Raw genomic sequence first — 15,064 nt, 5'->3', positions numbered from 1 at the left:
ACATTGAAAATTAAAAGCTTGGGGCGCATGTAATACACTTGAATTGATACGAAACGGAACATATGTGTAAGGTCCACCGAAAAATAGCATCCTTGTGGTATGTATGGTAACATGTATCGGCAACCCTGGCCGAAACGGAGAGCGAGTTACGCAGTTGAGATCGTCGGGTCGATGGGGAAATTGTCCTTTTGCTGAAGTTAATAAATTTTCTAATTACACCTTACTTTAAAAATATTAATAAACAATAACTTTCTAATTCGATATGTGAATATAAATGAATCGGCGGTGTTTCATTTAAGCGGAATCCTGACAAAATAAAAGTGTTTAAGAACGCTTTTAGTTCAGAAGTGAGACGCTTCTCACAGCCTCACAGTGTGTGTTATTGTCGATGTTGGTGTAAGCAATTGCATGTACGAATAGACGTGCGGTTGAATATTACAACCAGGAGAATTGTTTTTGTGATCTGCTTGTTGCGCGTACGAATGGACGAGCGGCTGGCGAAGCAGAAAAGAAAAGCAAAATAATAAAATTAAAAGAAGATACAGTGACGGTTTGCGTTTGAATTGCTACAGAATTTTTTTTGTGATCTGCTTGTTGCGCGTACGAATGGACGAGCGGCTGGCGAAGCAGAAAAGAAAAGCAAAATAATAAAATTAAAAGAAGATACAGTGACGGTTTGCGTTTGAATTGCTACAGAATTTTTTTTGTGATCTGCTTGTTGCGCGTACGAATGGACGAGCGGCTGGCGAAGCAGAAAAGAAAAGCAAAATAATAAAATTAAAAGAAGATACAGTGACGGTTTGCGTTTGAATTGCTACAGAATTTTTTTTGTGATCTGCTTGTTGCGCGTACGAATGGACGAGTGGCTGGCGAAGCAGAAAAGAAAAGCAAAATAAAAAGAAGATACAGTGACGGTTTGCGTTTGAATTGCTACAGAATTGTTTTTGTGATCTGCTTGTTGCGCGTACGAATGGACGAGCGATCGGCGATACGAAGTAGAAAATAGTTGGCGAGAAGACATAGTGGCGGTTTGCGTTTGAATCACATTCGGTGTTGTGTAAAACTTTCAAAATTGGCGATCTCTCGTACGAATGGACGAGAGGTTGACTAGCCGAAAGAGAGACAGTGACGGTTGTGTGTTGTTATTGCCGCAAATTTCAAATGTGTGTCCGAGTGGACAAACAAAGCAAAATAAAGTAAAATAAGAATCTAATAAGAATATTCGCTCGAAACGAAAATTGCAAAATGAAGATAAAAGCGGCAACATTAAAAGTTGACGAGCTGAAAGAGCAGCTACGTAATAATGATTTACTAACATCGGGTACAAAAGCCGAATTGGTACTGAGACTTTGCAATTTCTTGGACAGCGATGAAATTGAAAGTGAAAATTCACGACCTGATTTGCAAATTCAAGTAAATGATCTGCGTTCAATGATGCAAAATATAATGACGACCATGCAAAGCTTGGCCGGTCAAATGCAGCAAGCAAATGTACAAGCAGTGCATGAAAGTGCTAATGAAGAGCGTTTCNTGATCTGCGTTCAATGATGCAAAATATAATGACGACCATGCAAAGCTTGGCCGGTCAAATGCAGCAAGCAAATGTACAAGCAGTGCATGAAAGTGTTAATGAAGAGCGTTTGGTTATTTCACCACAAAACCCAGCAAGAACAGTGAGCCGAAGTGCAAGTGTGAAGGAAATTGCCGAAACAATTCCTGAGTATGACCCAACTAGCGAGAGCTCGCTTACAGTGACACAATTTGTAAACAGAGTGGACAGTGCCATAAGTGCATACGACTGGGACGAAAAGTGTTTACTTTTGGCTGTGTACAGTAAATTAAAGGGTGTTGCGCGAATGTGGTTGGATGCAGCACCAACATTTCATTCAAATTGGCCTGATTTGGCAAGAGCTTTGAAGAATGAATTTGGTTGCGAATTTAATGAAGCGGAAATACACTCTAAAATGGCAAGTGCGACACGTAAACAAAATGAAAAAATCATAGATTATTGTTTTAGAATCAGTGGACTCGGTCGACGGTATGGTCTGACTGAAAGTGCGATTATAAAATACATTCGCGACGGATTAAAACACCGTGAGTTGCAGACCGCAATAGCTGCATTGAAGTTTAATACAATTAAAGAGATGCGCGAAGCAATTGAAACTTACCTCCAAAATGTATCATCTACCAAACAATTCAAAAACGAGTATATGAGTGATCGAAATAAAGACAGTGTAAAAGATATAAATCGAAGTGCGGTTGAAGCAAAAAGTGTAACGTGTTATAATTGCAAAGAGGCTGGGCATTTCGCGCGGAATTGCCCCAAACCGCGGCAGCAGCGTAAATGCAAAGACTGTAGCAAGTTCCACGGTAGTGGCGAGCCAGAAAATTGTGGAAAAAAAGCAGTAATTGTTAAGCATGCACAGATCCAGCAACCAGCGAAGTTTTGCGAAAAATCCATCACTGTAAATGGTAAGTCGTTAGTAGCTTTTGTAGACACTGGGAGTGAATGCAGTATGATACGACGATCAGCGGTTGACAGTTTGAATACCAAAAAGTATCCATGCGCTATAGAAATAATAGGTATTTGCGGTGGTAAACGTGCATCCACAGACAAGATTAACGTAAATATGACGTTTGATGATGTGGCTTTAAAGGTTGATTTGTTCATTGTTGACGATGACATATTATCCATGGACGTACTTTTGGGGCAAGACATTTTCAAAAATGAAGGCGTGGTAGCTGAAATAAAGAACGACAACTTCGTGTTTACTATGCAGGTAGCAAAGGTAAAACACCCAGCAGTGAATTTTAGCGATATTATTTGCAGCATTGATGACGAAATAGTTAAAGCTGACTTGCAAGAATTATTAGCAGAAAATGTCAATGTGTTTGCAGAAAAACTTAGCGACATTGGCTTAACTAACGCGACGAAAATGAAAATTGAATTGACAACGAACGTACCGATTGCTCAAAAACCATACAGGGTGCCTGAGCCAAAAAAGCATCTAGTAGCAGAAATGATCAACGAACTGTTGGCAAGCGACATAATTACCACATCTAATTCGGAGTATGCAAGTCCAATAATTTTAGTAAAGAAGAAAACTGGGGGTGAGCGCCTTTGTGTTGACTACCGGCGGCTTAATCAGTTTACAACAAAAGAGATATATCCAACGCCAAATATCGAAGAAAGGTTAAGTGAAGCAATGAGGTATAAATATTTTTCCGTTTTGGATCTGAACAGCGGGTATTACCAGGTACCAATCGAAGAAGGGTGTCGCAAGTACACAGCGTTTGTAACGACTGAAGGTTTATTTGAATTCAAGAGGATGCCGTTTGGCTCAGAAATGCGCCGGCGGTATTCCAGCGTTTGATGCAGGGTATCAAAGATAGAACTCAACCTGGTGATATGATACACTATATGGACGACATATTAGTGGGTAGCAACAGCATAGCCGAGATGCATGAGAAGTTGGCGCGAGTTTTTAAGGCATTGCGTGAAATAAATTTGACACTGAATATTAACAAATGCGAGTTTATGAAGCAGACGATCGAGTTTTTAGGACATCAGCTTCACTCAGGTGGCGTAAGTCCAGGCAGTGTGAAAACAGCAGCCGTAAATAATTTTTCTACTCCAAAATCCACAACGGATGTAAGACGTTTTCTTGGGCTAAGTGGATATTTCAGGCGATTTGTTCCAGGGTACTCGATTGTTAGCGAGCCGTTGCGTCGTTGTTGCGTAAGGATCAACATTTTAAATGGGGTGAAAAGCAAGAAGAAGCATTTCTAGCTTTAAAGACGGCCTAACATCGAAACCGGTGATGACGCATACCGTGTTGAAGCAGATCATCAGATTCATACCGATGCCAGTTCTGTTGGCATTGCGGGCGTCCTTTTGCAGCGAGAAGGAGGTGACTGGAAACCAATTGCATATTACAGTCGATCAACGACGGACAGCGAGAGAAGCTTTCATAGTATGAGCTGGAAGTTTTGGCGGTGGTGAGCAGCTTAGAGCGATTTAGGTATTACGTGCAGGGGAAGGAAATTGTAGTTGTTACTGACTGTAGCGCAGTTACTACAGCAATGAGCAAACGTGAGTTGATACCAAGAATTGCACGTTGGTGGCTACGAATCCAGGATTTTCTTGTAAAGCTGGAGCATCGACCAGGCAGAAGGATGGAACATGTCGATTTTCTCAGTCGAATGCCAAGCGAGAAAGCTGAAGAAATCGATACGGCTCTCTGAAAATTGCGAAAACAACATTAGAAATAGGTGACTGGATATACAGCATGCAGCATCAAGATAAAGATATTCGCGCTATTCTTGAGAAATTAGCCAGCGGTGACAAAGTTATCACTGAAGAGTACAAAGTCGAAAACGGACGAGTTTACAGGAAGCAGAAAGGTACTAAACTGTGGGTAGTACCAAAAGCAATGCGATATAAAATCATACAGGACGTTCACGAAAAAATTAAGCATCTTAGCACGGAGAAGACGTTAGAAGAAGCACAAAAAATTTTTGGTTTCCCCGTATGCGTAATTTTACAAAATCGTTTATAAAAACATGCATCGAATGCGCATATAATAAGCAGCGTGGGGGTAAGACAGAAGGGGTGTACCATTACGACGAAATTGAACCTGTACCATTCAAGACGGTACATATCGACCATCTCGGGCCTTTTCCCCGAAGCAAGAAGCAAAATGAGCACATCATAGTTCTGGTAGATTCATTCACAAAATTTACTGTAGTACGAGCAGTTAGGAGCACGGCAACGCGACATGTATTGACACTTCTGAATGAAGTAAACAGCTATTTTGGAGTGCCAACTCGAATAGTAACAGATCGTGGAACAGCGTTTACTTCCCACGATTTCAAACAATATTGTAGCGGTAACGACATAAAGCATATTTTGAATGCTGTTCGAACTCCACGAGCAAACGGGCACGCAGAGCGTACCAATCGAACTATTCTGGGTATGTTACTACCAGCGGCGAAAGACGTAAAAGCTGGGACGAGCAACTAGGAGGTATACAGTGGGCACTCAACACGAGAAAAATAAAACAACACAGAAAACTCCACAAGAACTTTTATTCGGCTTTAAGCTCGAGATACTCTACAAAATAAATTAATTTTAGCACTACATGAAGACGAACTTATCAGTGGCGACGAATTGAAAGAGATTCAAGCAGAGCAGTTTGTCGAATCAATCAGCAGCGAGAAAAAGCTAAACATAATTTCACAAAAAACATCGAAAACCTACACAATATGACGTCGGCGATCTGGTTCTCGCCGAAAATGAGCCCGTTAGTACTGGTGGTTCTCGCAAATTGGAACCACTGTACAAAGGTCCGTTTATGGTAACGAAGGTAATTGGACACGACCGGTATCTCATTGAGGATATACCAGAGTCGAAACGCAAGCAACGACATTATACGTCAATTTTTGCATCTGACAAGCTGAAGCCATGGTGCAATTTACCGAATTTCGACGGGTTCGATGACGACGATGGAGCCGAGGGCGACTCCAGTGATCAGGATTGGCCGACTGTAAGGTCCACCGAAAAATAGCATCCCTGTGGTATGTATGGTAACATGTATCGGCAACCCTGGCCGAAACGGAGAGCGAGTTACGCAGTTGAGATCGTCGGGTCGATGGGGAAATTGTCCTTTTGCTGAAGTTAATAAATTTTCTAATTACACCTTACTTTAAAAATATTAATAAACAATAACTTTCTAATTCGATATGTGGATATAAATGAATCGGCGGTGTTTCATTTAAGCCGAATCCTGACAAAATAAAAGTGTTTAAGAACGCTTTTATATGTATGTATGTGGGTATATGAATAACGACCGCTTAAAATCGATCTCAAATTTGTACTTTCGCTGTAGAATGTTATGTAGTTTGACTATTGTCAATGAAATCGAATGCTTTGTACTACATGCGCTCCACGTTTTTTATTTTCAATGACATTAATTGTTTATAATGACTTGCTAAAATTTCAAAATCAAAAGTTATCAAAACAAGTTCTGTGGGACTGAGAAATATTAAATTCTACTTTTTAGTCTATTTTTAAAAGCGTTGTATATTAATTAGTTTTATTTTATTTTATTTATTTGTAATAATCGTATTTAGCGTTTTGTTAAACTACGGAGTTACGATTTTTGGCGGGTTGTAGAGTGGCCACCATTTTGAAAACAAGAGTGGTCAGCTTTTTGCCCAGAGTTTAACTCATCAACTCTCACCAGAATGGACCTTTTTGAACCACTATTGAAAAAATGGCTTATAGGTGGTTAAAATTTCACCGAAAACTTAAACCTTCTGCTGATTAATACCGAATAGTAAATATAAAAGGTGTAATGAATAATTATATAAACTTTCACCAACTTTAACAATGTGTAGAAAGCATTGCGATACGATGGAGCACCTGCCTGGTTTGTGCCTACTACTTATGAATACTAACGTCACACAGAGATTCGAATAGAACAAGCTAGCTGGACAAAAGTCGTCATTGAATTTTTGTATTATAATTAATGAAAATGACAACAAATATTCTAATTATTATAAATTAGCTAAAATTTTTGCAATATTATTTTTCAAGAATAAGTAATTATTTGTTCTTATCAGAAAAACTGGCGCACATATTGTATAATTACATGCTGTGAACTTATTGCTATTTTGCATGCCGTTCTTTTATAGAGCTGTGTTTATTTTATATTTGTGAATGATTTGCAAGCCAAAGGTAAATACCGTTTATTATACCCGAGCGCACTTGTGCACAAGGGTATCTTAACGTTGTTCACATAACGATTGTTTGTAACAGCCAAACGAATCGAGATAGATATAGACAAATGTATACATAAATGCTCAGAATTAATAGAGAAGTCAATTAAGCCATGTCTGTCTTACCGACGATAACTCGAGTGCAAATTGAGATATCTCAACGAAATTTTGTATATAGGTTTTTCTTTAATCAAGGTAGGTTGGTATTGAAAACGGGCGAAATCGGATTGTAACCACGTCCACTTCCCATATAACGGTATTTTCGAAAAATGCAAAAATTACGAAATTTCAGTAAATATTGGATCAAAATTATTGAAAATTAGTATGCGAAGCAGAATTTTTAGTAGAAATTAGTAACATCATGAAATTTTTGGAAAATGGGCGTGATCCCACCCACTTATAATGAAATTCCGTATAGCAGTAAACTCGGTATGAGCCTTGCCTAGGCCTAGCTTAGAAATGTTTTGAAAATCTTTGAAATCGGGCAATAACCACGCCCACCTCTCCAACAACGATAATTTACAGAAGCACGACAACTGCGATAAATCAGTAACTAATGAAGCTAATTGACTCAAAATCGAGAATTACAATAACCACTAAGCGGAAAATTAGATTATTATACATTTTTATATAAATGGCGTGGCGCCGTCCCCTTACGACCACAAATGTGTATCTCGGTAACCGATTCATCGATTTCTATGAAACTCGGTGCACTCAATAACCTTACAAGAAAGATATTCGTTGAAAATTATTCAAACCGGACTGAAATTGTACCCACTTCCCGTATAGCGCTAAATTTCAGACATCCGAAAACTCCGATATTTCAGTAACTGAGGAACCGAATTTACTCCAAGCTAATAGTTACAACAATCTCTTAACAATAAATAAGACTGCTATAGACAAGGTGTATCTCGGTAACAACTTTATATATTTCTACCAAGCTTGGTTCAATTATTCCATTAAGTTTAAGTCAGCATATTATCGAAAAAGTTTGAAATCAGGAAAACCCCCCTGCTTATCATCCAAATGTAGTTTAGAGAAAGTTAAAACGACGATATTTGATACCTGCGCCGGGTATTTGCATATATGTAATACTTCTATATTGGCAGTAAGCTAACTTCTCAATGTGTAAGCATTCCGAAATCAAAGCGAGACGCTCTAGTACTGTTTTCGTCAATGTCCCAGCAAGAACAGTGACGGTCACTTTCCTAGTGACGTGACCGTCACGCGTGCCCGCTAAGTTCGGCACGTTTTGCTATCACATTCTTCATAGTGAATCAAAAATGCTCCCAGAAGTTTTGTGTACGTGTGATTCTTCAAACCAAATAGTTTGCCTGCTTGCTCATATTTGAAAAGATTAGCGTGACTACTTACTCATATGTGAAAGATAGCTCGCACGAAAAAACAATAGATGGCGCTCCAATCAAAAATTAGTACAGGAGTGTTAGTAACACCATAAAATTTGCGTTTGGGTTGGAGGTTCGGTCACGCTGGTTTTGCTGGGGTGTTCCGTTTTGTCTTTCGTACATGTTTTTTGATATATCTGTACTGTAGTGTTTTCGGACGGTACTAGCTCTTACTGCCAATATAGGAGTATTACATATATGGGTATTTGGTTTCGCTCGAACTTATACTTCTTTAATGGTTTTCTATGTAATACTGTATATATCACTATTTATTAGGTACTGTAGACGAAATGTCAAAATCTTGAACTTCGAAAATTTTTTTTCCACTATTTGCATTTATTATTGTGAAAGTTCGGAAATAATCACTCACCTTCGTACGCGAATGCGAACGTGAACGTATCAAAAATTCTCTATTGACAGATCGTTCGCGTTCGCGAATGTTAGGTAGAACAAAATAACGGCATGAGTCACATTTGACGCCCACGAAGGCATCAGTGAGGCACTTAAAGATAAACAAACGCAAGTGCCGCCTAAAGAAGATGATAATAACCCTGGCATTCAGTAAGCGGTCTCTAGTCACTAACAGTGACTTTTGGTGGTGAACTTGGATTTTGAGACTATTTGGTATTCCGTACGGTGTCTCACGTCTCTAGTCTAAAAAATAAGTCACTAATTTGTCAGCTAGCTAAGAGCCGGTCACAAAAATAGAAATATGGAGGAAAAGCTTATTTCTTTCTATTTTATTAAATAAAAAACACAAAAATGAAGCGAGGAAATTTGTTCAACAGGAATTACATTAGGAAATAAACGAAAATGCTTTAATATCAAACAAATGTATAGTATAAAATCATTTTTTTGTTTTTAAAACATTAAAATCTAAAGATTGTTAAAAAAGTTAAAACTAATAAGAAATTACTAAATACAAAAAAAAATCCTCTACGGCCGAGGAGGACATGAACCCGGACCCTCTCGGCTGCCAGCCTAATGCTTTGACCACTCGGCCATTGCGACTCTTTGACCGGCGCGGGCGAAAGGCATACATAAACACTATCAGTTGATTGTCTGTGTTTGCTTTCACCACACATTTTTGGTGAACTTTTTGTGACTCTCTCCTTCTGAATACCCAAATCGGCTCAAGTCACAAAAATAGTCACTAATTGCTAATCTCAAATTTAGTGACTTGAGATGAGACTGACTTACTGAATCCCAGGGTAAAACAAGCTTTTGGCCTTGCCATAATCCAATGGCAAATTAGAGAATATTAATTTCTATAAACAAAAATCAAGGGCTGCAAATATTATACTATGATGAGTAGCAGTATAATATTTGCCAAGAATTAATGTTTATTCAGATGCATCCACTTCGATGCATTGATCTAGTTTCATTACTGAGCTCCAAGCTTTATTTATGTTTACACAGCTGCATCTGCAATAGATGCGTCGATCTAATTTCATTACTGAATTCCTAGCTTTATTTATGCTTACATACATATCTACATCCGCGATAGATGCATTGATTCAGTTTCTGAATCTTTGTAGCTTATCCCTGACCATGCTGACTCCTTGGGAATTGAGTATATAAAATTTATGTTTAAAAGTTTAAGTGAAGTGGTATTCTAATTGCTTAACGATGCAGTGCTATGATTTAAGTCTCAACATATAATTAGTTTAATAAAGTTACAATCAAAATAATTAGTTGAGTTTAATTTATGACTAGGAAAAACAGTCCCAACATATAACTCATGCGTTCATATGTATATGTAGCTATAAGTTGCAACGATACGTTCGCGAACGTTCACTGCTGCCGTTCTCGTCCATAAGTGAATGTAAATGCTGCGTCAAACATTCGCGGAAAGTTGGTGTGGCTAGAGATACTATCCTATGCGAAGGCAGTTTTGTTAATGGCATAGGATTTGCACCGTCAATTCGATTCTCAAAATTGAGGTGTCAAATGAAATTGCTTGGCCTCTAGATGGTCAGTAAGGTTATATTTTTTAATAGGGTTGCCACCTGCTTATAAAATTATGATATTTAGTGTAATGATTGAATCAATTGAGTGTGCATTTTCATTTATTTTTTTTCAAAAATGTGATTGTTTGATTTAAAAAATTTAGCAATCACTCTTGAGATTGGTTGCAAATTGTAAACACAAAATATGTAGTGTGTTATGGAATGGTTGACACCCATTCACATAGAGAATGTGAATACAAAAAAAAAATTAATCATGTATGATTGTACGTTTATGTGAATGCAATCTCNGGAATGGTTGACACCCATTCACATAGAGAATGTGAATACAAAAAAAAAATTAATCATGTATGATTGTATGTTTATGTGAATGCAATCTCTCATTACCATTCAGTACTAATACTATTTGTTGTATCAGGGTTGAGATTTTTGTACTCAAAATGGGAAACCAGAACCCATCTCCCTTAAAATAAGTAAACAAATAAATATTTGGTGCTAATATATTTTTTCAAGTGTTTGGCCGAGCTTCTGCTCAAACTTGAGGCATGAGTTCCGTTGTTGTGACACAAATGGAGACACTTACAAATTTAAGGCTGACTACAAACACCAAATGATTTTATCAGAAGAGTTTTCAAGGCAGAAATATACTCGAAGGTTTGCTATTGCGTGCCGAAGGACGACTGCTATTTTGGGTTATGATATGACCAGCGATTTAACCATGGTCATATGGAGTGGAAGTACGCACATGTAATCACTCTGCTACAGCGGCCGCCGTAAGTACATGCTATACATATGTATGTACACATATTCGATTAATTGTTCTCAAAATGCATGAAAACTATAGTATGCTTGCAAACAATTAATAACATTTTGTGATAAACAGTTTTACAAATGTATTTGCACTTCCAATTTGTGTTTTAATAAAGTATGAATTAAATACATTATTATTATAAATTATTATTTTAATAAATAAATATAAAAATATTTATATTTGGCAACTCTTGGACTTTTCTTCATTTGTAACAAATGACAGATGTAAACAAAATAAAAAAATAATTGTAATTTTACAAATTTAAAGCAAACGGGCGTTTTTTACAAAAAGACGTAGTTATGGATCGAATTACGCATATTTTTTTACAATACCAAGTGCCTCCAAGAAGTGTTAAACCACTAAATAGCTTAAAAAACGCTTTCAAAAATTCTAAACGAGGGTGAAGTGCAGTGTTCAATTGTAATCGAAATTGCAGGAAAAATTTGGGCGTGTGTATGTAATAATTTACTTATTTGAAGAAATGTTGCCCCTTGTCATTAAAAATAAGCAAACCAAGACCCCCGCTTCCCACTGATGGTTACATAATACTTGAACAGCCCCTTAATTAATATGTGCTTGTTTTGTGCACGCACGGCCAGTTAAACAAACATGTCTGAATCGATTTGCTTGATCATTCTTAGCAATTTGATGGGCACTTTTATTGTTATCTGTTTCAAACAGACAGAAACTGAATAGATTCTAAAATCTCTGTACACAAACGCACTTATATTTAACAGCTTCCAGTTTATGTAATGTTAATCAAAACAGCTTTTATTTATTTTATGTATTATGAGATTTCTGGAAGTGTCGAATACAAAAAAGGGCTGTGACTGGGTTTATGTAATTTAAAATTGTATTGATGATTAGATACTAATAATATAAAGGCGCTAACGTATCGATGGTACTCTGCAATAACAACACAACTCAAAATTTCATGTATTTCAGTGGAGCCAATTAAAGATTTTTTGTTTCGCCATTTAGCAATATGTTTTGAAACGTAATTACTCCGGATTATTTTCAGTCATACTGTAAGCTTTCAAATTATGTCTTTTTCTAAAGATTTAGTAAGTGTTGGACGGCAAAAATACGAAATAAGTAACACCTCGTATGTAGTTAAACGAAACAAATTCCATTTGTATTGCTGTACAACGGCACAAATCGAAAAGTGTCGTTATTTCATAGTTTTTGACTTATGCCAATATTCACGATTAATGTGAGACATTTGCCACTTTTCAGTAGCAAGGGTTGGCTACTTGGATTTTGTGCCAAATAGCAACACTTTGCCTCTGCCCGATTGGTAACAACAAAGCCTATATCGATAGAATATGGTTATTTATAAACCTAATCCACTATATCACCCCTATTCTGTAACTCTGTCACCTTTCTTGTGGATTGGGCAGAGCACACTTAAATTCCAGACGTCGGGCGTGCGTTCATCTGACCATATTCTGCACAAGAGTTGATGCATGCACCTTATCAACTTCTCGCCGCCATACTTGAATAGCTCAGCTGGCATGCTGTCAGCTCCAGCAGCATTTTTGTTTTTCAGCCGCGTTATTGCTATACGTAAATACCTCGTCATAGTCAGGCAGTGGAACGTCGACTCCGTCAACATGGACTGCGGGCTCGGGTTCTTCTTCTCTACAACTTTCCGTGCTACTATTTAGTAGGGTGGAAAAGTGTTCCCTTCATAACTTAAGTGCACTCTGGACATCGGTTACTAGGTCGCCATTGTTGTTCTTGCAAGAGTACGCCCTGGTCTAGCACTGTACGAAAAATTAGCACTCTATATACAAAGGAAAACTCGCGTCGTCGAAACGACGAACCATGACCTTCCAGGGTTAAGGCTCACTCCGAACACCAAATGATTTTATAAGAAGAGTTTTCAGGGCAGAAATATACTCGAAGGTTTGCCATTGCGTGCAGAAGGACGACTGGTATTTTGGGCTATGATCTGACCAAGTATTTAACCATGGTCCTATGGAGTGGAAGTACGCACATGCAATCACTCTGCTACGGCGGCCGCCGTAAGTACATGCTATACATACATATCGTCGTTTAAAGTACAAAACCGCGTATCAATAAAATGCAAAACCGCGTAATTGCATAAATTATTTTCTAGATAGTATAATCACCCATATTTCAAAATGGTTCTCTTTTTTATAAAGCAAACGCATTTCTGGCTAGTATATTTCAGGGCGAATGGATAAGAATTGAGCCAAGAACTTTTGTGAGCAAATCCGATTTTTGGCAGCAAATGTCAGTTACACGGTTTTGCAGAATGACGATACGCGGTTTTCAACTTTAAACGATGATATGTATGTACACATATTAGGTTATTTGTTCTCAAAATGCATGAAATCTATAGTATGCTTGCACACAATTAATAACAGTTTCACAAATGTATTTGCACTTCAAATTTGTGTTTTAATAAAGTATTAATTAAATAAATTATTATTTTAATAATAATAATAGATATAAAGATATTTATACTTGGCAACTCTTGGACTTTTCTTCATTTGTCACAAATGACAGATGTAAAGAAAATAAAAAAATAATTGTACTTTTACAAATTTAAAGCAAACGGGCGTTCTTTACAAAAAAATGTAGTTAGGGATCGAATTGCGCATATTTTTTTTCCAATATCAATCGCCCCCAAGAAGTGTTAAACCACTAAATATCTTAGAAAACGCTTTCAAAAATTCGAAACGAGAGTGAAGTGCAGTGTTCAATTGTGATCGAAATCGCAGGCAAAATTTGTCCGTGTGTAACTAATGTTTTACTTACTTCAAGAAATGTTTCCCCTTGCCTTTAAAAATAAGCAAACCAAGACCCCCGCTTCCCACTGGTGGTTACATAATACTTGAACGGCCACTTAATTAACCCTAGAATACAAACCTTATTTTTTATTCCGTTAATACTAACGTTCGCCTGTGAGGCTACTTTGAAAAAAGTACAAATTCTGTCTTTCTAAAACCTCTAATTTGTTTAAAAAATGGGCTTAAACATATTTCATATGTTTTTAAAGTAAAAACATAAAATAATTTTATAATTTTTTTTAATTATATTCAACAATTTTTATGAGGTTGAGGCCGTTTTTAGGAAACCTTATTGTGGAAAAGCAACAATAATTTGAAAAAATGGTAGAAGTGATAGCTATTTCGGAAATCACCACATTTCCTCATCAGACTTCTTTCAGTAGGATTCGAACCGACGACGGCCTTATAACAATTATATTCCACAATTTTTATCAGCTTGAGGCCGTTTTTAGTGAAACCTTATTGTGGAAAACNACTATGCTTACTTTGATTATTAAAATCGTTCCTGAAATATCGCGCAGAAACCGAATTCGCCTCACAGGCGAACGTAATACCATGTTCTGACCGACATCGAAAACATGTTTTCGTTGCTAAAACTGGTTTTAGACCTAAAACTTGTGTTTTCGTCCATGTAAAATCTGTCAAACGAAACCAGTTTTCGCTGAGAACTACTTGAAAACTCAAGTTCCACTCAGTCCAAACGGTGTCTTCACTAGTTTTTTTTCGATTATTTATCGAAGTGGAGGTCATACTTTATTATCTTTAATACGCAATTTTGGATTTATTGTTAATTGGTTGGCCTAAGTAAAATAAGAATGAAAGGAAAAGGTTGTAAATGAAAATAACTTGAAGGAAAAGTATTTTGGTTCTGTTTCTGTGTAGCAAAACTGTAATCAAAAGATGTAAGAAATGTCAACGAAAACGATAAGAGCCGGTGTGAAGAGCCTTCAGCTCACAATCCCAAAACTCGTTTTCAAAGTGTTTTCGTTGTCGCCCTGCAGGGAAAGCTACCGGTTGTGAACCAGAATGCTACCAGTTTGCGTTTCAGCCCAACTAGTTCACGTTGTATCCTTTTTCAATGTTAGCGACTGGTATTTTTAACATGGCGGTGTCATAGGAGATGCCAATTTCCCGCTCCTGCATCAGCACGCTACCAGTAGAAATAGTAGTATTATCATACCAGTTGACGGGATAGACTGCCAACTCATCCCCCGTGAAAAGCATAAGTATGCCATTTTGCTCGCGGCGCTGAAACTGTTGCAATGGTCGGCAGAGTAAAGC

At 37.4% G+C, this 15,064-nt stretch overlaps 1 protein-coding gene across 1 annotated transcript; it reads left to right on the top strand.

Moving 5' to 3' along the window:
• Positions 1–1,559: 1,559 nt before the first annotated feature.
• Positions 1,560–3,652, top strand: LOC108376868 (uncharacterized; the record flags this gene model as incomplete). The annotated part of the gene is made up of 2 exons (XM_017633119.1): positions 1,560–3,111; positions 3,327–3,652. Coding segments are annotated over exons 1-2 (1,878 nt in total), but the record flags the coding sequence as incomplete, so codon positions are not given.
• Between the last annotated feature and the right edge of the window lie 11,412 nt (positions 3,653–15,064).

The sequence above is a fragment of the Rhagoletis zephyria genome, unplaced genomic scaffold, assembly GCF_001687245.7.
Source record: "Rhagoletis zephyria isolate East Lansing unplaced genomic scaffold, Rhagoletis_zephyria_1.1 Rzeph_scaffold_11146, whole genome shotgun sequence".
NCBI lineage: Eukaryota > Metazoa > Arthropoda > Insecta > Diptera > Tephritidae > Rhagoletis > Rhagoletis zephyria.
This window is presented reverse-complemented; position numbering and strand designations above follow the sequence as displayed.